At 44.5% G+C, this 25,347-nt stretch overlaps 4 protein-coding genes across 5 annotated transcripts; 2 read left to right on the forward strand and 2 right to left on the reverse strand.

The window, feature by feature from the left end:
* Window positions 1-360: 360 nt before the first annotated feature.
* lrrc45 (leucine rich repeat containing 45) lies at window positions 361-8,090 on the forward strand. The gene is made up of 18 exons (XM_053866756.1): window positions 361-507; window positions 887-1,201; window positions 1,342-1,403; window positions 1,526-1,596; window positions 2,009-2,187; window positions 2,273-2,401; window positions 2,512-2,624; window positions 2,781-2,839; window positions 2,988-3,065; window positions 3,632-3,767; window positions 5,212-5,289; window positions 5,362-5,473; window positions 5,561-5,631; window positions 6,110-6,202; window positions 6,404-6,496; window positions 6,872-7,045; window positions 7,293-7,440; window positions 7,615-8,090. The coding sequence occupies exons 2-18, from the start codon at window positions 973-975 to the stop codon at window positions 7,812-7,814; spliced, it is 2,025 nt and encodes a 674-aa protein (XP_053722731.1). The 5' UTR covers window positions 361-507; window positions 887-972; the 3' UTR covers window positions 7,815-8,090.
* A 476-nt stretch (window positions 8,091-8,566) lies between these two features.
* On the forward strand, window positions 8,567-18,142 carry rac3b (Rac family small GTPase 3b). Of its 2 annotated transcripts, none has more exons than XM_053864839.1 (6): window positions 8,567-8,852; window positions 10,018-10,089; window positions 12,294-12,459; window positions 13,155-13,217; window positions 13,768-13,927; window positions 15,719-18,142. In XM_053864839.1, exons 1-6 carry the CDS (start codon window positions 8,818-8,820, stop codon window positions 15,847-15,849), a joined length of 627 nt encoding a protein of 208 aa, XP_053720814.1. In that variant the 5' UTR covers window positions 8,567-8,817; the 3' UTR covers window positions 15,850-18,142. The 2 variants fall into 2 exon arrangements, with proteins under 2 accessions (XP_053720814.1, XP_053720813.1); XM_053864838.1 differs by having other exon boundaries at window positions 8,572-8,852; window positions 12,294-12,411.
* Window positions 17,106-20,672, reverse strand: dcxr (dicarbonyl/L-xylulose reductase). The gene is made up of 8 exons (XM_053864837.1): window positions 20,414-20,672; window positions 20,252-20,349; window positions 19,716-19,870; window positions 19,614-19,656; window positions 19,453-19,552; window positions 19,318-19,382; window positions 18,828-18,945; window positions 17,106-18,375 (listed from the first exon to the last, which is right to left on the reverse strand). The coding sequence occupies exons 1-8, from the start codon at window positions 20,463-20,465 to the stop codon at window positions 18,272-18,274; spliced, it is 735 nt and encodes a 244-aa protein (XP_053720812.1). The 5' UTR covers window positions 20,466-20,672; the 3' UTR covers window positions 17,106-18,271.
* Window positions 20,673-21,203: 531 nt separating this feature from the next.
* Window positions 21,204-25,246, reverse strand: rfng (RFNG O-fucosylpeptide 3-beta-N-acetylglucosaminyltransferase). The gene is made up of 9 exons (XM_053864817.1): window positions 24,952-25,246; window positions 24,102-24,624; window positions 23,778-23,826; window positions 23,552-23,654; window positions 23,200-23,353; window positions 21,906-21,991; window positions 21,671-21,836; window positions 21,503-21,588; window positions 21,204-21,371 (listed from the first exon to the last, which is right to left on the reverse strand). Exons 2-9 carry the CDS (start codon window positions 24,537-24,539, stop codon window positions 21,299-21,301), a joined length of 1,155 nt encoding a protein of 384 aa, XP_053720792.1. The 5' UTR covers window positions 24,540-24,624; window positions 24,952-25,246; the 3' UTR covers window positions 21,204-21,298.
* Window positions 25,247-25,347: the final 101 nt, after the last annotated feature.

Below are 25,347 nucleotides of genomic sequence, written 5' to 3' on the forward strand. Positions count from 1 at the left end.
CTTCCTATGTGGTCTTGAATATTGATCATCTTAAAAAAGTCACAGCGTTTTAAATTTAATAAATTCAGGTAAGGGTCAAACCCCGTTCAAACGTCAACAGCATACATTCATAAATTCAGTTTGCACCCAAATGTGCACTGGTGACATGCTGCAGAAAGACACGCCTAAGTTACATATTTGACTAGTACAATGTTGATCTTGCATATACGACTCACACGGACCGCATTTTAGGATACAAAGCACAACGGCGAAAATACCTGAACGGTTGCTATGGAATCATAGTGTTCCAAATGCAATACAGGTTCATTTCACTAGATGGCAGTGTTGCGCAAGAGCCGGCCAATTAACCAAACGAGGAAGAAGTTGCTCCGTTCAGTTTGTTGTTCGTGAGTCTACAACCACAATATACTGTATAAGCTATTTAACGACGATTTAGTGTATTGAATTTGAAGATATCTTGGGATTTGCTATTGTGCGATTTTGCATCACCACTTTTTCTTCTTGCATGTGAGTGGAATTCAATGTTCTAGCAATTTCCGTACTGACAGCTTCATTGGATTTACATTCGTAACTTTCATAAAAAGCCGACGACGCCCGCTGTATTTCAATAAGTGCTGCTAAATGCACGTCGTTATATCGTAATTGCACTCTCCTTTTTCTCATGCAAAAATATGACATGTTACCATGGTAATAATTTCAAACATTTTAATTCTCAGTGTTTTTTACAAGCTAGTATAGTTAAATGTTACCGCGTTTTAATGTGTAAGGCAGACATTTTACGCTAATGAACCCATGTAGCTTACGAAAATAGTCGCTCTTTACAACGTTGCAGTTTTGTTTGTAATGCAGTAATTTATTTACTTTTCTTGCACGATTTTTGTTTCAGGGGAGATGAGGAACCATTCCTGAGTTCAATGACAGGGAATGACTGACATCTGTTGTGTGCGTGTGGGCTGAAAACAAAGGCCAGTGATGGAAGATCTGAAGCGGACTTACCTGCATCGGTGTAAGGAGGCGCAGCTGGAGCCACAGGAGACCGTGTTGGTTCGGCTACAGCAGTGCAGAGGCTCTCAGTGCTGCTGTCTGGACTTAAGTGGGCAGAATCTGTCTGCCGAGACCTGCTCGGTCCTTGCCCTCACGCTACAGGACCACACAATGTTCTCAGAAATCAAGCTGAATGATTGCATGCTCAGTGAAGAAGGTGCGAGACTTACAAGTTAAACTCACACAAACACATGATCTCTTAATGCATTCAGTCACTAAGATTGTTAGAACTGCAAAACTAAAAATTGTAGCGCACCTGCAACATAATCTAAACGCATTCATGTGTCTGACTCTCAGGAGCCAAAGCATTCCTAACTGGTCTGTTCGACAATCTAACCATTAAAGTCCTGGACTTAAAGGTATGTTTCTTTGACTTAAAGTCAAACTGTATAATATATATATATATATATATATATATATATAATATATATAATATATATAATCCACACACATTTCCTGAAATGAAATGTAATTTCTGCAGGGGAACAACCTCAAGTCCACAGGTGGTGAGATGTTGGGGCAGTTATTGTCACACAACAAGACTCTACAGAGGTAAGGTCTTATAAAAGAGAAGTTGAGGATGCATTTAATTCATGCTCGACAGCAACCTCTGATGACACATGCAGAAAGACAAAGATACCTCTGAGCGGCACATTTAATACTATCCTCTGAGACCAAACGTTGGTGACACTTTGCTTGTGTAAAATTGTTCTGCCGAAAAAACAACTTATAAAAAGGTTTAAAAATCAGCAGCAGAGGGTTGGTGTTGCTTCAAAGTAATTTGCATGCATCACACTGTAATAATAAACAACTACCTATTTAAGAAAGAAAAAAAAAAGTCAATGGAGCCAGCGTACTTCCGGAACACAACTTACACCTTGTAGTGATAATAACATTTAGAATGAGGTGAATGAACTTCAGCCTGGAACTCGGAATGGTGTCGTTCTTGGCATGACTGCTGCAGGCTGGTGTTGGAGTGGAACGCTCTTGGAGTTTGGCCGGAGTCCTTCTCTCTCTTCTGTGACGGCTTGGCTTCTAACACTGGACTCAAACACCTGGATCTGCGCAACAACCAGATCAATCACGCTGGAGTGGCAGAACTTGCGCGAGCGCTAAGAAGAAACTGCTGCCTGGAAGTTCTGGGTGAGTGACAGAACACAAGGTCTGACCAGGTCCAGGACCATTACTGCTCGTCACTGTGTGTGAGTAAGTGATGTTGTGATTTCAGACCTGAGGTGGAACAACATCGGTCTTCTCGGTGGGCGGGTCCTCCTGGAAGCTGTGCAGAAGAACACAACAATATTGCAGCTGGAGTTGGCTGGAAACAACATTCCCAGCGACACTCTCAAAGCTATTGGTACGTATAGGTTACATTTTATTTGTGTTGTTCTTAACATGTTTAAAGTTTTTGTGTACATCAAGCAATCCAGATATCTCCCATACATTTTGCGACTCTTCTTTCATCAGAGCAGACAACAGGACGCAACTCTGACAGGCATGCGACCATGAGGCAAAGTCAAAACAAGACACGGGTTCTTACTGCTGAGATTCAGAATCTGAAGCAGGACAAAGATCGGCAGGTAATCTGGAAGTTGAAAACTGACTGAAGTTCAGTTGTGTTGTCCCTCTGTATTGCCTAGAATAAGACACATACACACATACTTTTTCTAATAATAAAATGAGCGCTGCCATTGTTGGTTCATTAACTGCATAATTTTAACTCACTTGTGTTGCAGCTGCAAAGCTTGATGGAAACGATAGACAGGCAGAGGGAGGAGATGGGGTCCTCCAGCAGGTGAGCCCTCTGGGTGGCCCGGTGTAACGTGACCATGGTGAACATACGCGTTGTTAGCTCGGGAAATGCACCATTCTTGTGTCGCCAATTTGAGCCATGTCTGATCATTTCAACTCCTTCATGGCTCCGCTCTCCTCTTTCTCATCAGGTCCACTTCCTTCCAGATTGGTCAACTCCACGAGGCTTTGAACGAGAGAAAATCGGCAGTGAAGTCTTTAACTGCCAAGTAAGCCTGATTTTTGTTTGATATCATCTTATTTCAGTGTTTGTTTTCATGCATATGAGGTCCAGTCTTCTTTATACTCAGTTATACAAACTCTCAATATCTGCTACAGTGTCAGGGAGCATGAACATGAGTGGCCGTGATGATTTTTCTATGAAGGACAAAAATATTGAAGGGAATAAGAGAAACACTGTTGATAAAGGAACTGATGTCCGATTGAAAGGTAATGCAGAAATATTTTCAACATGAGAGCAAATAATTTACAAGATAAATACATACTGCAGTGGAGATATGATGTTACCTTAGCTTTAAGTATGGACTGCAGGTACCTGAAACTGTAACTTCATCTGTGCCACTGAAATGATGTAAAGAAGAAAGGATGCGTGAATCACATTGTATCGTTGCAGGTATTGGGGTTTGCGTTCAAAGAATTTAACTTTGAGATAATGGGAAACCTTTGTACACGTAAATACATGTCAAATAAACATAGCTTTTTTTCTTATGAATTCTTGTGATAAGACTTCTCTGCCATCCAGAGGCTCACCTGACCTTGTGTAATCTTTCTTAAGAGTGCAGATGCTGGAGGCCGCCCTCGCCTTGTGTGAGCAGAAGAACCACAACCTGGGTGAGATGGTCTCACAGTCTAATTCTGTCAGGGATGAAGAAAGAGAAAGATGGAACAGAGAGAAGAAAACACTGAAGGAGGTAAAGCTGAGGGGCTTTATTTGAATCTCTAACTACAGTATTTTGATCTGAGTGATCTTGTTGATCGGTGCACTTTCAATAAGTTGAGAATGTTATTTCAACTATATATACTTATAGTCTCTTGGAATTTAGTAGTACCATCACATTTATGACTGTGTGCTTAACTCGCAGAAATCAATACATTGCAGTCACATGAAGTGGCGTTCAGTTTAGCATCGGTTTATTTCAATCCCATATCAACCAAACAACAGCTCGTTCATCTTGCCCTTCACCAGGTCATCACAGGGCGACACACATATAGACAAACCACCATTCACTCTCACATTCACACCGCAATTTACAGGGCAAATGAGGATGTTTTTGGACTGTGGGAGGAAACTGGAGGACCCAGAGAGAACCCACTTGCACACAAGGGGAACATGCAAACTCCATGCAGAAAGGTGGTCAACCTTCATGCTGCAGAGCGAGAGTGCTGCTATTGGCTGGATTTATAAGATTCAGATGTTACGACTAGGATTTCTTCAGCAGAGGTCCGAATGGCTTTCAGTGAAACAAGCCTTTACAGACTTTTAAGAAGAACGTACATTGTTTTCACTTCGTGGTCCACTGCAATCATGGTGCAGACACAAAGCAGCTGCTCTCTGCAGTAAGCGACACAAACGGAGCAAGATAATGTTCGCTATTAAAACCAAGTGTCGCGACGTGACTGTCACAGGTCGCCTTCAGCGCTGTATGCAACCAAAAGCTCTGTTTGTGCACAGAGCATTTCCAGCAGCTAATAATTGCAGGAGACATACAGAGAGACATACTGCTCTTTGTCTTTCTCAGAAAGGCCTCCATACCGCAGATCTCTTGGCTGTATCTAGGAAATGGCGCACTGCATTTTTTTTGGTTTGGGCTGTTATTGTGGTGCGAAAAGTCTTTTGGCTGAAAACCGAAAATGCACTTTTCATCCATTTTTTTCCGAATATTTTCAGTGCATCGTGCTGTTTGGGATGCTCACGCTAGCACCTGAACACAGCAACACATGACGTAAGATGCTTCTGCACCAATCAACGTTGGCTTGTGTTTGATTCATTCTAAGTTGATCTCATTAAAAGAGACCGCAGAAGAATCAGAATAATTTCACTCCTAAAAGCCAGGTTCCTTTTCCCATCCTGGACTTTGACTTGCATCAGCTGCTTTAAATTCATAGAGGTTTGACCAGGAACGGCTGTGTATCAGAGGTCGTAGTAATATGAACCCACTGAGACAGTCGTGCATTTGCTATCTTGGCTGGTTAAGTCATGAAGCAGCCTTTGGTGTTTGGGGGCAGAAGAGGCTGCAGCATGTAAAAAGTAGAACGTGAAAAGTCATTTCAACCAACATTGGGGAATAATTTGACAAGAGACTCAATTTTTCTTCCACTCGTGTGACACTGGCATCTTCATTTCTCCCTCTCTAGAGCAGCTTTGCTCGAGATGAAAAGCTTCATAGGGAAATCCAGAACTTGACAGAGACCAACAATCAACTCAGGAATAAGGTGCAGTTGGAATTGAAAGACTGGAATGTTTCTTAAATGATGAGGCTGATTGTTGTTGTCTCCGTACATCAGGTGGAGGAGATGGAGCGCAGGTGCAAATCTAGTCAGCAGCAAGTCTTTGAGCTGAAGCAGGAACTGACCAACAGCACTGCTGAGCTCAAGCTGCGGCTGGCACAAGCAGAAGGTGGGTGCTGTCACGGACACGGTCGGTGGAGCAGGGGAGCAAACTCTCCTCCCACTGCTCAGCTGATGTTGTCTTGCCCTTCAACAGACCGGCTGGATCTAGAGAAGCACAGATCTAAACAAGCGCTTGAGGAAATGAGGACTTTGAGGCAGAAAGAGGTGTCGACCTTTTTGTTTTTTTTCTGTTTGGTCCTTTGATGTTTTCGTCACCTTTGGCCTTTGAACACACGCATTCAGGATCAGTGTTACTCCTACAATTCTACTGTTGCCCTTGAGACCTCCTCCAGGCCCAATATTAGAAATGAATGAGGCAAGTTTAAGCAGCACATGCATTCTGAAGTAGTATACATTTAGGAAACTGCTGCAACGCAAGTCAACCTGCTTTGTTGCCTGGTAACAATGCTAGCTCTGGTGCTGAGAGCGCAGGCATATCATGGGATGTTGAGGGTTTGTTTCGAGGTTACTATGGTGACGTTGAAAGATGCATGTCATGGGCGACAGACAGTATGAAGATTATTTTCTGCCAAACTCTGGAGCCACAGAAAGCGGATGAAAGGAGAGCAACAAGGGCAACAGTAAATGAAATATTGTTGAGTACTCTTCATGTGCAGTGTTGTTAACTTGATGTGTCTGACAGGTGGAACATGTAACTAAGCATCTTGAAGAAAGTGAACGAGTGTTTCAGGAGCGCCTCCTCAAACTGGAGGCACAACGAGTGCAGCTGGAAGAGGTCAGAGTTCAGACGATCGTTCAAGGACTTGGTTTTCTTAGCTAACACATAAAGGAGCTTTTTTCAGGGACCGCTACATCCAAGTGAGCGTCAACAAATATTGTTGCCTATTTCAACCAAGCTGCGCACTAAGGAACTGCTTTGTTGTGCGCTCCATTCTAAACATGTCATCTCCTTTGATCCAAACTCTCGGCATTTCAGGAGCTGAGTCGAGTGAAGGCAGCGTGTGTGACAGAGAGAGCTCAGGCGGAGGAGGATTTGGCTCGACTTCGAACACAGATGCGCCTGGAAGAGGTGAGAAGGCAGCGCTTTATTCTAAACATTGCGACATTTCAAATCATCTGACTCTAACATATGATACGTACCTGTGTTGCACATGGTAGAGCTGCATAATAGGATGAGTCCAAATATTTCCTCTGGCCACTCCCACTGTCCAAAAGCATACTTACACTGGTGAATTTGTGAAATATTAAATCGTTAGTAATAGTAATAGTAGTTACTAAATAGCCCATAGACGCGTGCGTGCGTGCGTGTTTGTTGATGTGTGTCATGTTGGCGACCTGTCCCCTGGAATGTGAATGTGAATGTGTGTGGGCCGTACAATTTCAGAGCTTGGTGAAGGAGGTATGTTACTCGGCACTCACCTTTGTCTCTCCCTAATCTGAGCAGCAAGAGAACATGTCATCCATGGAGGAGAAGCTTCGCTCAGCACGGGCTTCTCTTCAGGAGGTGCAGCTTCACTCTTCTCAACAGAAGCACACCATCTCTGAGCTAAAGGCTAAGAACAGTCAGCTGACCATGGAAACCAGTGGCCTGCAGAGAAGAATCGAAGAGCTCCAGAAGGTCAGTTGCCGATTCTTCTTCTGAAAGCAGCGCCTCTGGCTATTGACTGATTTTTTTTTATTAGATGTAAGACGAACATATAAGCAGAACTGAAACCTTGACTGATTTGCTGAAACAAACCGATGTCGGTTTGTGTTCTTTGGCTTCCATTTAAGTGAATGAAAGTCATCGACCTTCAGCATTCTTCCTCAGCTACTCATTCATGTTGCCTTTCTGGGTGTTACACACACGTTTGTGTCTGTTTCAGGAGGTGCTGGGCAAAGACCAGGAGAGGGTTGCTGAGGTCAGCAAGGTCAAAGTGGAGCTGCAGGAGCAGATGGGTCACCTGCAGGCTGAAAGGACCTCACAGGCAGGACTGAGGGAGAAGATCAGCGCTCTTGAGAGAGAGATGAAAGGTGTGGGGAAATAGAAAATCAATCATTATCAGAAATGTAATCATTCTGACACCTGATAGGTGAAAAAGTGTTCTCTTGTTTGGTTGGAAGAAAAGCCTTCACCAACTGCACCGCTTTGTGGATCAGTTTGAGACCCCTGTTTTCACCTTTCTGTTCCTTCATTTCTCCTTGCAGTGCTGAGTGGTAACCACCGGGAGGCGCTCCTCGACAAAGAGAGCGAGCTGGCCTCTTACAAAGAGAAGCTGAGGCTGAAAGAGGCTGAGATGGAAAGGATGAGGGAGGATGAGGCCCACAGAGCCACCTGCCTGCAGAACGCCATCCTCGCCTATGTTCAGGGCTCACCTCTCTCAAACTATGGCAGTCCCAAGAAATGACTCCTGCAGTGTCCTCCTCCTTTCCCCGACACTGATCTGGAGATATTCTGAATGGAGATCGTACAATTACCCCCCGTGTGTTTTGAGTGTAAGAACAATTGGTCCAATTTCAGTGTTGTTCAGCAGCCAGACGTCCACATTTATTGAGATGATTCCATACTGTGATTCAATGTACTCTTTACAAATGTCGCCAAACAGGCTGTCACCAAGTTGCTCTGTTATAAAGCACAAAAATGGCTCACTGTGCATTGATATTAAAATCATTTTTTAACTCACCTTTTTTTGGCTCAATTGCTCAACTGTTTCCTTCCAGGAAAGTGTGTAATTCCACGTGATATATTATTATTCAAAATCAAATCCATGTGATCATTTGAAACTTGTGATGAAGGGTTTCTATTTATTTCTTGTCTCAGCTACTAGCTACACTTAAGGTCCATGACAAATGTTACTGAGTGAAAACAAACTTGGTTAAAAAAAAAAAGATACATTTCCATTTCAATTTATTGAACAAGACAATAAATCGCTAATATTCCAATCGTTGAGAAAAGGCATCACTTGCTCCTGGTAAATAAAACAAAACAAAAAACGCGAATACCGCGGTCAGGTTCTTATTATTCGAGAACGTCATCTAGTTGTGACCACGCCCAGTCGTGTCTTGCTATTACGTCATACACTGCTTGAGCTTAATTCGCAAGTTGCTTTTGTTCAAAGGATGAAAACTGAAAGCGTCTTTATTTCCTGCGCCAACGACCCCAAAAAACCCTACCCTTGCTATCGCTATCTTTTCATGCGCTTGAGCAGGTGTTGTTTTAAAGCGCTTGCTCTCGCTTCCCGCCACTGTCCCTTTAACTACGCTCGGCTTTCTCCGGACTCGCTCGTCACTCCTCGCCCTCGTCCTTTCACTGCAGCTCCATCTCTGAGCGGACCGGGCCGTTCCTCTCCTCCGACGCTGCTCCACTCACCATTGACGGATCCGCGACGCTCCTGACAACCTGCCGCGCAAATGCAAGCGATTAAATGTGTGGTGGTCGGCGACGGGTGAGAGACTCTTTGTTCCCTTCACGCCGCGTTTCCCTGCCCCGCACGATCCTGTTGTTCAGTATCCGCGGACGGATGGATGGAAGGATGGATGGGAGGATGCTAGAAAACAGGGTTGGGGCTCAACCACCTCCCCGCTTTTGTTGTCTGCTCTGCGGCGCTCGCGGATTTGTCACTATATGGCTCGGTTTGATGGTTGCAATTTCGGTCTGCCGTCTGGTAGTAAGCGGGGGTCTGGGAGCCCCCCCACCCCTCGTGTAGGCCACTCGAGGCGGACTGAAGTGCTGATGCAGGCTGAGGAATCTGGCCCTGCTCTACTGGTGGCCGGGCCCTCCTGGCCCGATTCTTCTGCATCCTGCTCATCTGTATGGACGAAGAACCTTCGTCCATTCTGAAGACATGATGCAGAGTGGAAGAAGCAGCGTTTCTTTTTAACCCTTCCCGCCTGACAGACTCCGTTCATGTCCTAAGACGTCTCTTAATTCTCTTTCATAATACAGTGCACAACACCCACTTTGCCCTCATGCTTCCATTTCATATTTGTTGTGACCCTCCCACTCACTTTCTGTCATCATCACCCGAATGCTCTCCGTGTTATCTAACCATCTGTGAGCTCATCATCGGAACTGTGTGGATTTTGTAGAACACTTGTGCCGTGGTTGTTGATCTTGTGTCTGTTGTCAAACCTCCGAATGATGATGAAGAAATGCCCGTCTACGCTTGACTGATAAGTTTGACATTTTAGTTCCACCTGCGAGTTTCTGGAGAGCATTTCACTACTCCAGAGTGCATAGTTGATGTGTGCTGCAACCAAGACGTTCCATCAGGACAGTCCCCTAAAAACCCACTGACCCAGATCATTAGTCTCGGCTCCGCCACACATATCGACATTGTCTCTCTCTCTCACAAACACAATTGTTGCCTGACTTCACGCCACAACTCCTCGTTGTGCTCTTATTGTGCATGTGGAGCAGAGTTGTGTGTTTGTGGGAGGGGCTGTATATCAGGGGCTACTTTGTCCTGCGGGCATCATGAATGTAGGCCAGTGTCTGTGGCATTCTGTTCCAGAGAGTCGCTGCCCGGGTTTGCTTCACACTCTTGAATGAAAGTGCATCTATAATCTCTGTGTCTTCTCTCTCTCTCTGTCTCTTTTTGTGTGACTCAGGGCTGTGGGTAAGACCTGTCTGCTGATAAGCTACACCACCAATGCCTTCCCCGGTGAATACATCCCCACTGTGTGAGTACACGCCTCCACTGTACTGTGCGCTGTCATGTGGTTACGACAGGAGCGATGACACGTGTATGGGAGAGGAAAATACGGACAATAACCAGACTTTCGTGTCACAAAATCATGAAGCGGTTTGAAGCCATTTTGCTGCTAAAAAAGTCTTTTAAGACAACCTCATGAGGGCTGAAAGATTTGGTGTCTATATTGAGGTGTGAACGTTCAAGACGTTGGTATCGCTAACTCTCCACCTACATGTGAAGCTCTGGCTGTGGCAAACGTCAGCTTTGGCTCACTCACCCTTCCACATACAAGTAAGACCAACCGATGATGTCATTTCCTGCTTGCCTTTGATCGACAGCTAAACCCAGTCAGTGGAACCTGACTTGCTACAGCCTTTTGCATCATAACTTATATTTAAATAAACAAGACATTTCTCACTAAACCCATAGCTGTATAGCATTGCATCAGTATGAGGATATGAAATTTTGTCCATGCCATTCATAATGTAAGATACATGACTAGCGAAAACCCAGATGTCATCTTGTTAATACATCCACTTCATTGTTTTCCTACCTATCCGAAATATTCAATAGGTTTGTTATTCAGTTGGAGAGACTGTACCATCTTATAATCACACAAAGCTCCTGCAAGAGTTCGATGTCACTTTGCGAGTCTGTGTCTTTGTAGTAGCGTTACGGGGTGCCGTGTAAAGTGTGGGATAGGCATGAATCATGATTTTTATTCCAGACATTATATTTACATTTTCAAACAACACATAGCAGAGTATGAAGGGCACAATTTAAACAATTACATTTTGTTAAAAAAAAAAAGACGACAATTATGAATTGATGTATTAGGGTCTAGTTCTATGTGGGACTTTCAGGACATAATGAAAGTTGTCCATGTTCTTCATAAAAAAGAGACTAACAAGTGTAGTATTTACATTCACAATGGCATTGAAACCTGGATTACGTAATTCTCAACACTAGAAGTTAACAGTTTTGATCCTGTTTAGAATGAGAACGACCCACTCAGTATTCACTCACAGTGCAACAGCGATAGAAAGCTAGCTGTTAAAAATGTAAGACACACAAATGTTCCATGGAGCCTACTGTTCCTCTCAGTCGAAGTGAGATGAAAATGAAAGCCATTCACATCATGTGTCAGTGCCTACAGCCTTTTGTCATGTTGACATCCAGCAGCCATCGCTTTGCTTCTGTGAAGATTACGATGCCGATTGTAGACTCGGTTTTGAGCTGCTCTAGTGTAACCAATGGAGTTCCTCAAGCTGCAACCACTGTCTGTCTACGACTGACGCCTCGAGCACAACACATGCAGGCAGCGTCTCCTAATGCTAAAGAACAATTCAAGATCTCAGTTAACCAACTTTACTAACACAATGGTCAAAAACAAAGCTAACTCTAAATGCGTCCAGTTGTTTTCTGGGACCAAAGTTCGGCGTCAGATGGCTGCTACAACTGAGTAGAGATTTTGGCGACAGCAGGCAGGGCGACCAAATGAAAATGTTTTAATTAAAATACTGCTCCTTAAGTGGATTTGGAGCTTAATGGCCGTGCAAGGTTACCGACCCCCGCGTCCCACTCAAAATACTGGCTGCACTAGCAGAAGTCTTCACTTCAGATCACTGGGTTCCTTGTTTGTTCAGTGTTTCAGATAGGTGAGGATGAAGCACCCGCTTCAGTTGCTGGAGGAGCAGTTTATTTTATCACTCCGTGTGGTGAAAGATGACAAAAGAGTGAAACTCTCCTGAGAGGCAGGAAACACGGGGATTGTTCTTCTTCAGTTGGGTGGGCAGAGCAGGAGCCAAGATGCTGCCAAGAGGAGAGTTGAGTCTACTCTGGCTCCGCCTCCTAATCGCGCTCCTCTCAGTCCAGTAGAACAAAGGTGCCTCTGTGTGGGAATGCTAATGCGGAGCCACTGTGTCTCTCCTTGTATACAGTAAATATAAGAAAAGTTCTGCACACGATAAATTACTTATCACAGTGCCACTGAATGTCATTTCCGAACTAAACATCTTGCAACTGCAACTGGTTGAGGTCAGATTTTTGTGTGAACATAGTGGATTACAAGTGAAGGGAATCTTGACAGGAATATTGGTGCAGCATCATTCACGCTATGAATGTCTGACGCTTCATTGGCTGCTCACTTGTTCAGAGCATGTTCATTTGAGATGACTTGTTGATTTTCCGCAGCTTCGACAACTACTCTGCAAATGTTATGGTCGATGGCAAACCGGTCAACCTGGGTCTCTGGGATACAGCGGGACAGGAGGACTACGACAGGCTCAGACCACTGTCCTATCCACAGACGGTACTCAAACGGCTCCAAACACACACGGCATCTCACAAGCGCATAGATGTTTCTAATCCTTCAGCACATGTTTCTTGTGACACTTGTGATTCACTTGCAGATGTTTCTTTTGAGGTTTATGTCTCAATTGTACCTGAAAAGCTTGGATAATCTAATTTTGTAGCAGCATTTTTTCCCAGGAAAATAATATTTAGATAAATCACTTCCTCCTGCTATTTGATTTGCATCTGTATGCTAACAACATAAGGCCTGTAGCGCAACAGTGACTGATTCTTTGCCTCTATACGTTTCAGCCCCTCCAGGCTCCATATGTACCGTGACGTTTTATGATTCCTGTGTTCAAAAGAAAGCGCAATTCCAAGTACAAATTTGCAAGTGAAAACCTATGACAGTCATGAGACTACCAGTTGGCGCTCCAATATGGCTGCCGTATGTTTGAAGCTTTGTTCATTTCGACTTATTCCCAGTTACAACACAATCCCAGTTCGTAAACCTTTCATCAGTGTCAGCTGACCCAGAGTCATGTGTCTTCTCATCGCAGTTTTGAGTCATGGGTTTTATCTATAGATAGATAGATTGTGCAACTATTGCAGCTCTAAATGTCCAGCTATCTTAAAACATCCGACTTCCCTTGCTCACGTCATTGTTGAGCAGAAGTCTGGGCCCATTAACAGTCAGGACACACAGTCACACTCAAGCGCACATTCCTCTCTCAACCAGCCATGTCTTTGGTTCTCTCCCAGGATGTGTTCTTGATATGCTTCTCCCTGGTCAGTCCGGCCTCCTTTGAGAACGTCAGAGCTAAGGTCAGTACGCTGACTGATCGCCCGGCTCCTCCCATTGTCCGCACCTTGCCGAGTCTGACCATACGAGGCACATCTATGGCTCCCCCTGGCTTCTGAGTCTGCCGCCCGCCTGTCCAGACCTCGCCTTAGAACCTCCCACTTTTGAGCCTGACCCCCTGCGTGGGAGAAGGAGCGGGTTGTAGGACGAGGTCTGATGGAGACACTGAAGAGCAAGCGTGCTGGCCAGTGTGGTTTTGTCTGATGAGCGTCATGTGCTGCCGCTCTCATATGGAATCACATGACAGTTCAGGGTCAGCACTTGCTCTGCAGTCTTCCTGACAGAACTTTCTCATCATGTGATGTTATTTGAGGTTTCCATTGCCTCAGGAGGTCCATTATAACAGCCACCTATTTGTCTCCGTGTGTTCACAAGTGTCACCATCAAAAGGCGCCGAACATGTTGTCGCTGCGTGAAGCTAATCCTTCTCTCTCTCTCCTCTCATCGACATGCTTTTGCATTTGTGCCGGCGTCTGCATGTATTTCTGTGTGTGTGTCGGTGTGGTGCTGCAGTGGTACCCAGAGGTGAGACACCACTGCCCAAACACTCCCATCATCCTGGTGGGTACTAAGCTGGATCTGCGAGACGACAAGGACACAATTGAGAGGCTGCGAGACAAGAAGTTATCCCCCATCACCTACCCACAGGGTCTGGCCATGGCCAGGGAGATCGGTGAGTGGAGGGCATCGCACTCAAACGCACAAGTCTTCTGCATTGCAAAGCAAAAGGCGGCTTTCTGAGTCACTCCACGAAACACTTTAGCTCGGCCTCCTAAGCACCCAAGGAGAAGAAAAATAAATGCTGGGAAATTAACCCTCTTTTCTTATGGTGACATCTTGCATTTTAGCTTCTCGTGTTCAAGAGCCGAGACATTCCCCTCTTTTAGAACTCAGTCTGGCTCCCAAGGCGCCAAATAAGAGACTGTTTTCAAGTGGAGATTTTTGTATTCATTGTTGATGCCAAAGTTGGCGTCCATGCTGCATGTTGATACCGAGGTGCTGCGGCCTGAAGTACCAGGAAACATAAAAGCCTCATGTGTTAACATGCCACGGCATCACTCCTCCATCACACCTGTCCACCTGACGTGTGGTGAGAATAGTTACAACAGCAGTACACTGTAATGTTTGTAAGCAAAACATGTTATTTAAGGGATAAGTATACTAATACAGATAACTAACAGGATCCAGTCCAGTGTTGCCTGAGCATCCACTTGTTCCATGTTAGCTGTTCCACGTTATGTTATGTGGATGCAACGCTGAGATTGTAGGTTTCCATGAGCACTTGACTCTCGTGTGGCACAAACTGCACTCTTTGCTATTCTTTGAATGTCAACCATATACGACCATTGTCGTGGCTGGCTGGTGCGCACGACTGTGTGCCAGTCACTTCCTGATAATGATGGACTCCATTTACAAGGAGACCCGAAGCATGAATAGGAAACACAAATTTGCGGAGTGTTTTTTTTATCACTTTTAGTGTACGTTCATTAAGAACGACTACTTCCTGTTTACGTTTGGGGAAGCCATCTTGGATTTCATACTTGAGGTGATAAGAAGTCTCCCACCTTACTTGGACAAAAAAAAAAAAATCATGATAAATGTTGTAATTAATTATCACGATAAATACATACATTCTACTACATGTGTTGAACACACTAGTGTCTCTCTTGAAAATGTTTTATGATGAAACTTAGTGGAGTTTGTCTCCAACATATGTTTAGATTAGTGGTGCGACTTTAACAAGTTAAGTATGATAAATTAATTACAACAAAAAATGTTATTTCATTTAATTTAAGTGCAGCAGTTCCTGGTCCACTGATCACACTGATGCACAAGACACGTGGCAGCTAGGATGATAACAACAACAGCAAACATGGAGGAATCCCTGAACAAAAGCAAACAAAAGCAGTCGCTTTGCTTTTGTTCAGGGATGTTTTTCACTACACAATGGCCAGGGTTCCACTACTCTGAATGTACTTGAAATTCTTATAACATTGAAATTCTTATACAAATATTTTCAAGACTTTAAAAGAGCTTTAGTTTAAATAAGGCGATATAAAAACTAGAATATAACCAACATCGTGATTTATTGTGCTATTGTCAAACTGATGCAAAATGAACAATATTTTGTTGTTTAAATGGATGTATGGCTCCATCATTTGATTCAGTAATATACCAAATTCATTCAAATTGAATAAATATTCTTATACCGTTAATCAAATCCCACCCCTAGTTATAGCTATAATAGTTAGTTCGCCCTTCCCTATTACTCACATAAATGGGCGTTTCCCAGGTCCGACCTGAACTGACCCGCTCTATTAGAACAAACATGGCCGAGTACTTACTACGTATTGATGTAGTGTACGGCATCAAGAATGGCATATTTGAGCGTATCCACTTTTCCTAGAACCCTGAGTCTATATTTGTAGTTAGAAAGTCATTTCCCACCTCACCTCCTCTCCAGGGGCCGTGAAGTACCTGGAGTGCTCGGCTTTGACCCAGCGAGGCCTGAAGACGGTTTTCGACGAAGCCATCCGAGCCGTGCTCTGCCCTCCGCCGGTGAAGAAGAGAGGCAAGAGGTGCACCATCTTCTGAAGCGGAGCCAGACGCCTAAAACACTAAACCACGTCACCATGAACAAAAACCACTACTTCTCTGAGAAGGCGAGAGAGAAAACTAGCTTGTGAGTGTGTGCGCACCGCTGAGACGACTTTGTTTATATCCATGTTTTTTCAACGCGTCAACACAAACCGATACTTCAATCTGATTGTTTAAGCGCAGGTTACTATTTGACTGTACACCAACAAAGTTGCTATGAGGGCTGTTAAAAACGTTTCTATTGCTCCTCTTCATCCTTCACCGTAGTGCTTGATCTGATGCTGTGGTGAGTGGATAGAAAGAGAACTGTGAATGCGTCATCAGGTTTTTTTTATGTTCATGCTGTTGATGGGCTTTTTTTATTCCTTCCACAAATTCTAATCTTAGATCACAGCTACAACTGTCGGAAATGAGAGCGATCCTACAGAGCGCCGTCAGCTGCTCTGAAGCAAAAGCCAAGGGGTCATTGAAGGCATCGTTTCTGTTCCGTCAGAATAGGTCTGCCTCTCTGCGTTAGGTGACGGTACGTGAACACACTGGTTGTAAAAAAAAACAAAAAAAAAAAACAATGAGAATTGATCAGTCGCCCTGCTGAACACAAAGAAAACGCTCTTCCCGTGTCCCTCTGTCCTTTTTACTACCTGAGAGTCAGATCACAGAGACTGGACAAACACGTCGTATCCGCTATTGAACAGAACACTTAAAAGATTCTTATCAATGGGAAACAAATGACCTGTTCTTTAAGTCTTTGTCATCGATCACCGTGAAAATCTGCACTCAATCGTGTCCAGTGTTTTCTCAGCCTTTGTGTTGTGATTTTTTTTTTCGAGGAAGAAGTAACCACAACATCTGAGATCTGAGATGTGATTCATACGACCAGCTAGTGGGTCAGAACAAAACAGCCTCTAAAACATGCCCAGAGCCGACTGAACCTTTGTCAGCTTTGGTCTCTGTAAAAAGACTAACCAACAAATATAGTATTTTACTATGGTATAATATAGTCCTAGCTAACAGCGGAGGGTTTGGAAGCCACTCGGAAATGTAGTGGAATGTGCAAATTGCCAAGAATTGTGACATTTATGTCATTATGTCATGCAAATATAAGATCAAGTGCGACCAGTGGGAAGTTTTATATCAGAAAAGTGATGCTGACACTATTTTCCTGCACTATTAGGGCTTTATAACGACGATTAGCTAGGTTGGCCAGAGCCACCGTAGTATAGCCACAACTAGAGGAGGGGAACTGTAAGAAGAAGAAGAAGAAAAAAACAAAAAGGATTTCCATTCCTTTATTTTGTCCTCACATAAAGATGGGAAAATACTAAGCTCAGTAACTGACCTGTGTCATTAAAGAAGTGTCTTTGGGTCAGCAAACTGTGATCATGTGACTATAGGAGCACGCCAAACACGCTGTACAACCTTGCTGCCTGAGCGCCACCTCCAGGGCTCCTGGAGCTTTGCATGTTTTTTTGTTTTGTTTTGATTTGAATCTTCCGTCTATGATGCCATTGTTTCCATCTCAACTTTTCCTTTGTGGGATGCCAGTGTGTGTGTGTGTGTGTGTGTGTGTGTGTGAGTGAGCGTGTCACAGGCATGTAGACGAATGCAGACAGGTGTGAAGAACGCGTAGAACAGACAGTGTTGTTTAGAGCAAAGTTTTCTATTGTCAGGTTTTGGTACCGTTTCGTATCGTCCTGCAGTTAAAGAACTTTTCAACAATTTGTCCGCATACGGTAGAAAAATATCAATGGCACATAGTGATGCATTGTATAATCCTTTTTAAAAAAAAAGAGCAGTTTTATTTCTCTCTACATGTACCTGGATATTTAGCGCTCAAAAGTCCTGATATAATAATTCTTAATAAAGGTCTTGTCACTCATGTCGACGTTAGAGGTGTTGCTAACATATTAAAATACACAAGGGCCGATCTTTTGTTTATCAATTACATTGTGAGGTCGTGGGCTGCGTCGCGTGGCAAGACGCGTCCTCTCCTTCTTCTTTTTTTCTTTTAGGTTGCCATAGCGAACTGTGGGTGGTAAATATTGTGTGGTCCTGGCTAGCAAAAGAGTTGAAACACAGCAGAAATATTTCTGTTACTATTGCATGGAAGTTGTTTGACCTTCTGTAATTATTAGGAAAAGGTGATGAACTGCGTTGGCCATGTATGTATGTAATGTAAGAAATACTTGTACACTTGTTCCGATTGTCTTATTTTCAATGACTTTACATGTCCTTGTGGTGGAATATTTCATTTTTTTGTAAACAAAAATACAAATGTATATGTAAGCTACTGGGTTTATGTCCCGTGTTTTATTGTTACAACCACTTCTAGACATGCAATTCATCACAGTTCTGCACGTCTGTGAGGGGGAGGGAAAGATACCCTCAATTGAAACTCCATGATGTGAATCTGTGACGCTCAGCTGGCCAGGAAACCCCCATCCACTGGTAAGTGGACCCCATTGATCATCGCACTCTTGTCACTCAGCAGGAATAAAATGGTGTTGACCACGTCGTCCACCTCTGCAAACACAGGTTTCAAATTAAAATTCCAACTTTCCCAATTTTCAATGAATCACAGTGTTTTGTACAAGTGACATGCATGTGTTAATTTTTTTGGATATGGCACGCATGACTTTATTTTGTTTTTTATCCCGAGAACAGTTATCTCGAGATTATTTTTATCTCAAGATACAATCATCAATGTCAGCGCATGCATAACTGCCTCTCTGGCAAAGCATTTTGTATCCATCCTCCTGTAACTACTGTGTCTCCCATGGCTTCGTAACTGTTTGTCAACGTTGTCAGTCACTGTCTGCAAGTCTCAGCGCTTTTAACACTCTGATCAAGTGCCTGCTATTCAAAATAATACCACAAGAACAATGGTGAAATGGTCAAAGCCTCCACACGTCTTTGTTTGGTTGCGCAGCACCGTCACACAGTGGAGCAACTACAGCCATAGCGCCGGGCCTTACCAGCGAAGCGGCCCAGAGGAATACGGGACATCATCGTCTTTGCTTTTTCTGGGTCACTCCAGCCTCTGCGACCCATATCAGTCAAAACCACGGTGGGGTTCACGCTGTTCACACGAATCTGCCAGAACAATGGAAAGACTTATGAATTAATCAGAAAACACAGATCCAGGGATCGTGGCATGTTACTCCACTGTCGACTTGGATTACATTTGAGTGATTTAATGAGGCAAGTGGGGGGTGACTGGAGACCAGACTCACTGATCATGTGACACAGATCAATATAAACAAAATAAAAGTATGATCTTATACCGAATTCAATTTTCCAGATTATAGACCGTAATCTTATGTGAGCTTTAATCCCCATCACAGTCACCACAGAAAGGAAAAAAAGAGACAAAAAAGGCTTGTTTAATGACATGGGAGATTTGGTTGAGGTCGACGACAGGAATAGAATTATGAACTCGTTCCTCAGTTTTTGTGTTGAGGATACCTGGTGGGGTCCCAGCTCTAAAGCCATCACCTTGGTCAGCATGTCCAAAGCTCCTTTTGTGGCACCTGGCAGGGGATTTCAAAAAGGTGGTTGGACAAACATGACCCTTCCAAAGGGGATGAGTGCCAGACTCACAGTAGACGGTGTGATCTCGCAGGGCACACTGGGACGCCTGGCTGGAAATATTGACGATAGAGCCGCCACAATTTCTTGACTTCATTCCACGAGCAGCAATCTAGACCGACAGATGAGCAAACATCAGGTGTGTAGGAGTCAGCAGTTTGGCACGTACCGACCTGGGAGACATGCAGCGCCGCCTTCACGTTGACGTTAAACGCCCTGCAAGTGAGAGGCACAGTAAGTCCGTGCAGATGGCTTATCAGGACACAAATCTTCACCGGTCAAACTGCTCAGGCGTGACCTCCAGAAACGACTGCAGTGTGGACGCCGCTGCGTTGTTGACCAGCAAGTCGATGGGGCCGACGTCCTGCAGGGACGACTCGGTGGCGGCCCAGTCTTCCAGGTCCACGCACACTGGAGTGATGGAGGGACACTGCAGGAGATCTGTGGTGAGATTCTCCATGGACAGCAGTGGAGCAGAAACATGCTTCACACCAGGAAAACACGCTACATGACTATATCGTCTTGGTCACTCATTTCGATTATTATTATTATTATTAGAACTATTATATACTTAGTAGAAAGGTACAGTATTCAAATTAAAATTGAATGAATTGATGACATTCTTTTAAACCATTCCGCTCAAAGTATTTCATACAACTTTTTTAATGTGACCTTGATGGAAATGACGTTTTTTCACATTTCAGAAACGTTTCTGTAACGTGATTTGACACCTTTAATATCGGATAGCAGAGAGCTGACGTTGCCTTCCTCTGCTTCAGCCAATAAAGCTCTCACTGGAGTGTCGTGTTACCTCCTGCACCAGAGTGTCCAGATCAGCTTGTGTCCGTGTGACCGCGATCACTTTTGCTCCACATTTCGTCAGAGCTACAACTGTAGCTCGGCCGATTCCTGCGACACGAAACAACGATCAACAACCCCGCAGACGAAGACGCAAACGAAACACGGGACTCGCCTTTTCCTGCCCCGGTGACCAGCGCCCGCTTCCCTGCGAAGGAAAGCTCCATGTTGAGCCGCGGTCGTCCAGTGCTCCGGTGGAGCAGGAGGAAGAGGGGAACCGCGTTTCCTCCGCCTCATGAGTGGATGAACTTCCACTGAAGTTCACGGATGTTTTGCTTCCTGGTCAATCATAAACCCACTCTGGCAACAACAAGCTGGCGAGCATCTGTCAAAGTTTAACCTTGCACATGCGTTAGCACGACTTAAACACGGGCTTTGTGGAATCTCGATGCCTTTAAAAATGTATTTTGGAAGCGCTGAATAACAGTAAACCATGCAGTTTTGAACGGCAGCATGGAAGCCCGCCTTCAAACAGCCACGGTCACGTGACGTGTGTCGGTTCGCTGTGCGCACTACACACCCACACATTACATAACTTTAAAATCATTTAAATAAATAAATAAACATTATCTTACAGTACTTTCACAGAAATAGATTGTGTTCTCAGCTGTAGTAAAAACGGAATTACAGTTTCATGGTATAGGCTGGTGCTGTCGCAGACCTGAAAAGACAGAAGTGAAAAGGTAAACTGCAGCCAGCGCCAGTGGTCATTTAACTCTAGAACCTGCAAACATAGCTCTGTTGCACTAGACATTTTCAAACTGTAGCAGTGGCCGCAGTACATATGTCAGTGGGTCCGCTCATTCTGGAGACTCCGTTTGGGAGTCTAAAGGGTAAGGTTGTGGAGGTCAGTTGGTTTGGTTTCAATTGAAAATGAAAACACAACAAAATAAAACATCATGACATTTATTTTACTTAATAAAACTCAACAGTACAACAGAAAATATTTGAAGCTGCCTTTAACAAAATACAATACAAATTCATTTCTAGCCGAACATTATTAGTTTTTGTAGAGTTTTTCCTTTGGACACCAGTCAGTCTCCGGGTACAGTTGGCAGTGGACCGTCTTGTATCTGGAGGGCAGATGTGAAAATGAAAGATTAGGATGAAGATAACAATGATATTGAATGCCCAATGTAAGTTCTCTGCCACTTCACTACATCTTTGACTTGGTGGCAGCTCAAGCCTGAACTGTGAGTTTTACCGAGTTGGATCTTCAATCCACGAAAATCCTCCAACAACACTGACCACGTTTCTTCTGTTCTCATAGCCGCCATAGCTGAGTGTCACCTGAAGCAACAGCATAAAAAAGAAACAGCGGGTAAAGTGACATGATTTCCTTTTTACTCAGCTCATACAGAAACTAGCACACCTGCTCTAACACCGTGTTGGTGGGAAGCTTCTGAAGATTCTCCAGGTGGGAGTGGAAGAGGTGAGTGTGGATCAGGTGCACCTCCAGCAGCGCCTCGATGATGTAGCCAATGGTGCAGTCGTCTGGGAGACGGATCTTCTCTGCTGTGCTGATGAAATTTCCCAAACTGGAAACCGAAAACACGACGGAAATGTTTGAACATACTGAGGCAGGGTAATTCAACTCACTGGCCTACCTTGCCCATGGGCTCATTTTTAGTGCAAGGCCACGGCTGATGCAGAAGCCTGCTCCGCCTGTGGCAAACCAGAACTTTTCAGACACCTACAGAGAGAGAGGCGCGGAGAAACTGAACTCCAGTGACCATAACCAACAGTATCAATGGCTCAAGTTGAAAAATTGAATCTCAGGCAACAAGAGGCGGCGAGTTTTACATTGACGTATGCAGAGAGGGAAAATTTCTCAACAAGACAGAGAGACTCGCCGAGCTCATACCGAGCAGAGATAGCAGCGTTCAAGTCTTTTTTTACCGCCCACTAGATGGAACTCTTGAATCTTTGGCTTTGAACACTAATTATAACAACAGCCAAGAGCGCCACCTGCTGTGCTTTGAAACTACACTGATTCATGAAGCTTCATCAGTATATAGGCATATAATAAACAATTATTTGCCAACTGGTCGCCGGAACAACTCTTATGTGTTCTGAACATTATACAGCCAGTGTTCTGCCTGTAGTTGGTGGTAGGGGCGCTGCGATCGGCCACCGATCATGATCGGCCGATCACAAAATCCGATCTTGTGTGACAGCAGGAGGTTGTGGAAATTTTTTCAGTCTGTCACGTAAAGTTTGCATCCTGCAGCTCATGCATGGGGAAGAACCTGACAGAGCACAGAGAGTTTTCAGGGCTCATGAAAGTGAGACTGCTGGATCCTCAGCAGCTGACGCTTAGCGACACCTGCAGGTCTGAGCGTGACATTCGGAACACTAAGCTAATTGCTTTGCCCAAGAAATAATCATTCACTTCACAGTTAGATGGCCAGCCTTTCTCTGGTGTCGTTTTAAGACGGAATCGACGGAATCCGCTGATGTTTTGTGTTGGACCCAGCATTCTTTTGCCACCTGAATCTGAAACTTTTGCAAACATCCAGAGTGGGAGCTTTCATAAAGAGGTGCTCCCGCTGAGTGCTCTCTTTGTCTCTCTGAGCCCCGCTATAAGCAGCTTCACTAAATGGTGACGTCTCACATGGAATACCTTTCAGTTGTCCTTCTGACAAAGTAGTTGCCGCATTCTGTAAGGTTTTTTTCCTCCTTGAAGAGGCATATAAAAACACGTCTGAATTAAATTGACTTAATGGTTCATTTTTTCACATCATGTACATAGAAGGTCTCATCATTTTGATTACAAATTCATTGTCAATCCATGTGATCAGTATCGGTGATCAGCAGCAAAAATCCTGATCAGTGCATCCCTAGTTGGTGGTGATCTGAGATAGCTACAAATTATTTGCAAATCTAAGACCAAAGACCCACCAATCCACTGCTCTTGACCCTCTCTGCGGCCTCTATGGGGTGGTCCAGACTGGGCCGACCCAAGTAAACGTCCTGGCTGTGGTGGTAGGAGGAGAGCAGCCGCAGCAGGCTGGACAGGATCACATAGTTGTCGTCATCCATGTGGCAGAACCACCTGCAACAACACACATTTTAAACTTGCTCAGGCGAAGGATTCACAACCCACCAAGCAGCAACAGAGTTTCATGAGTGTAACTGTCACAGCTGAAGTCCTCCAAGAAACATAGATATTAAGGTGCTGATGTGCCACATGACCTGCCTACTGCGATGACTTGGGATAAGTGATGTGGCATCACAGCTGCGTCATACTCACTTTTTCTGAGACTCAATAAATTTGTCATACTCCACAGACATCTTGCAGCAGAGGGCCTGTCGGGTGTGAGCCGCAGAGCAGTTTGTGTTGATAATGTTGACACCTAGGATGCACAAGGAGTAGAGTGACTGCGAAGCAGCAAACAGAACTAAACTGCAAGCCACCACTTTTGTTTTCTTTTTAAAAAAATATCCCATTAATCAGGAACATCACTTCAAGTTCCTACCTGTTCTCTTTTCCAGTTCTTTGTCATCCCCATCAGTAAATATGTAGGTCTGGAAGCACACACACACAAGACCATCATTTACGCCATTAAGTTCCTTGTTGTTGGAAAAAACACACACACACAAGAGCCAGGTGTGGAGAGCATAATGTGAGGTTGTGTTATGTTACATCTGTACTTGTCTAGTATATACACTGTCTAGTATGTAGCCAACAGCCTGAGTGTTGGTGCTGAGAAGGGCTCACTAGTTCCAGATTATTCTAAACTAATAGCACACCTATAAGCAACACCATCTGCATATGCTAACAATGCAGCGCGTGTTCTTACGTGTTCTTTGGCTTGAGAGATCCAGGTACTGATGAGGAGCTCCAGTCTGGACTTGTGGTACTTCCTTGTGGTCTTCACCGCGATAAAAATATCTTTTAGTTCCAAGGTGTCCCAGAACTTGGGTGCAGAGTTCAAACTCTCAGTGTCTGAATTGATATTGATGTCTTTTTGTTGGCCATTTCTGGTATCTGCCGTCTGTACAGAACCTTTGATCTGGCCTCCATCTATCCGCACAGCACGGCCCAACTCTAGGGAAGCTTCAGCTTCATCCTTGGATGAGGCGTTGTTCCGCCCATGTTTGACCTGAGCTTGGGGCTGCGGCAGGTCCAGAGGCCGAGATAAGGGCTTCAAGGTGGGGAGCAGAAGCAGCAGGAAGCCACAGAACGCAAGCGAGAAGAGGAAGCAGAACTTGCTGACGCCCAGGGAGGGCATGTGCATCCTGACAGCAGGGCAGGGCGCTCAGCCTCCAGGGCTGCAGGTCCAGCCAGCTCCACTGTGCTCCATCATGGCAGCATCATTTACTCTGGGAAGGAGGAGGTTCGTCACATCAGAAATGCACGGCACTATGACATTCATAACGAGGAAACAACCAACAGACGATGAACCGAAATCATGTCTCTACATGCAACTTCTCTCATTCTCTACATGCAACTTCTGGAGGACGGGGCACGCGGTGGTTGCTCCATCGAAACATTTACGATGAAAACGAGATTAAACTGATCCTCTGTCTGTCCCGAGCAGAACTACTGGTGACGTCACCAGAACGCACTTTTGAAGAACCAAGCATTGCGGAATTGATAGCAAACTTCACACAACAATGGCGTTTAAAGTCGGTGCCGTGACAACTTACCATGAGTCGGTGCCAAAAGTCTCCAGTTAACAAGTAGAAGACACAGAAGAACTTGGAGCAAAACAGGACTAAGCGAGTCCAGTCAGCTCGCTGGAGTGACAACAATGGTGAGTTCCGACCGCTGCTGCTGCTGCGACTTGCTCGCGTCTTTCCTCCGAGTTAACAACGTGTTTCTCCCTACTTTTCTCGTTCCCCGTGTTACTTTCTGATGATAGAAGGCAGAATAACCCGGACCCCAACCGAGAGCTAATTCCGATAGTTTCAACTCGGACTAACTCCAAAACAGGAAACAGTAGTGAAGCGTTGGTTGACTACGTCTCTTCCGGTTATCTTATCAAAATAATATACTGTCGACTGCGCGCTTCGATCTGTTTCCGTTATTGTTTTTTCTTTTTG

This window comes from Synchiropus splendidus, chromosome 5 (assembly GCF_027744825.2).
Source record: "Synchiropus splendidus isolate RoL2022-P1 chromosome 5, RoL_Sspl_1.0, whole genome shotgun sequence".
Classification (NCBI taxonomy): domain Eukaryota; kingdom Metazoa; phylum Chordata; class Actinopteri; order Syngnathiformes; family Callionymidae; genus Synchiropus; species Synchiropus splendidus.

Excerpts from the sequence above, each read along its gene's own strand:
- lrrc45 (XM_053866756.1), top strand. The coding sequence starts at position 973 with ATGGAAGATCTGAAGCGGACTTACCTGCATCGGTGTAAGGAGGCGCAG. Across the intron at positions 1,202-1,341 it reads TTGCATGCTCAGTGAAGAAG|GAGCCAAAGCATTCCTAACT; the intron begins GTGCGAGACTTA and ends TCTGACTCTCAG. Across the intron at positions 3,768-5,211 it reads AGAAGAAAACACTGAAGGAG|AGCAGCTTTGCTCGAGATGA; the intron begins GTAAAGCTGAGG and ends CTCCCTCTCTAG.
- rac3b (XM_053864839.1), top strand. The coding sequence starts at position 8,818 with ATGCAAGCGATTAAATGTGTGGTGGTCGGCGACGG. Across the intron at positions 13,218-13,767 it reads TTGAGAACGTCAGAGCTAAG|TGGTACCCAGAGGTGAGACA; the intron begins GTCAGTACGCTG and ends GTGGTGCTGCAG. Across the intron at positions 13,928-15,718 it reads GGCCATGGCCAGGGAGATCG|GGGCCGTGAAGTACCTGGAG; the intron begins GTGAGTGGAGGG and ends CCTCCTCTCCAG.
- dcxr (XM_053864837.1), bottom strand. The coding sequence starts at position 20,465 with ATGGAGCTTTCCTTCGCAGGGAAGCGGGCGCTGGTCACCGGGGCAGGA. Across the intron at positions 19,871-20,251 it reads TGGACACTCTGGTGCAGGAG|TGTCCCTCCATCACTCCAGT; the intron begins GTAACACGACAC and ends GATCTCCTGCAG. Across the intron at positions 18,376-18,827 it reads TCCTCTGGGCCGCTTCGCTG|AGGTGGACGACGTGGTCAAC; the intron begins GTAAGGCCCGGC and ends CTGTGTTTGCAG.
- rfng (XM_053864817.1), bottom strand. The coding sequence starts at position 24,539 with ATGCACATGCCCTCCCTGGGCGTCAGCAAGTTCTGCTTCCTCTTCTCG. Across the intron at positions 21,837-21,905 it reads AAAATGAGCCCATGGGCAAG|TTTGGGAAATTTCATCAGCA; the intron begins GTAGGCCAGTGA and ends TTCGGTTTCCAG. Across the intron at positions 21,589-21,670 it reads CCAACACGGTGTTAGAGCAG|GTGACACTCAGCTATGGCGG; the intron begins GTGTGCTAGTTT and ends CTGTTGCTTCAG.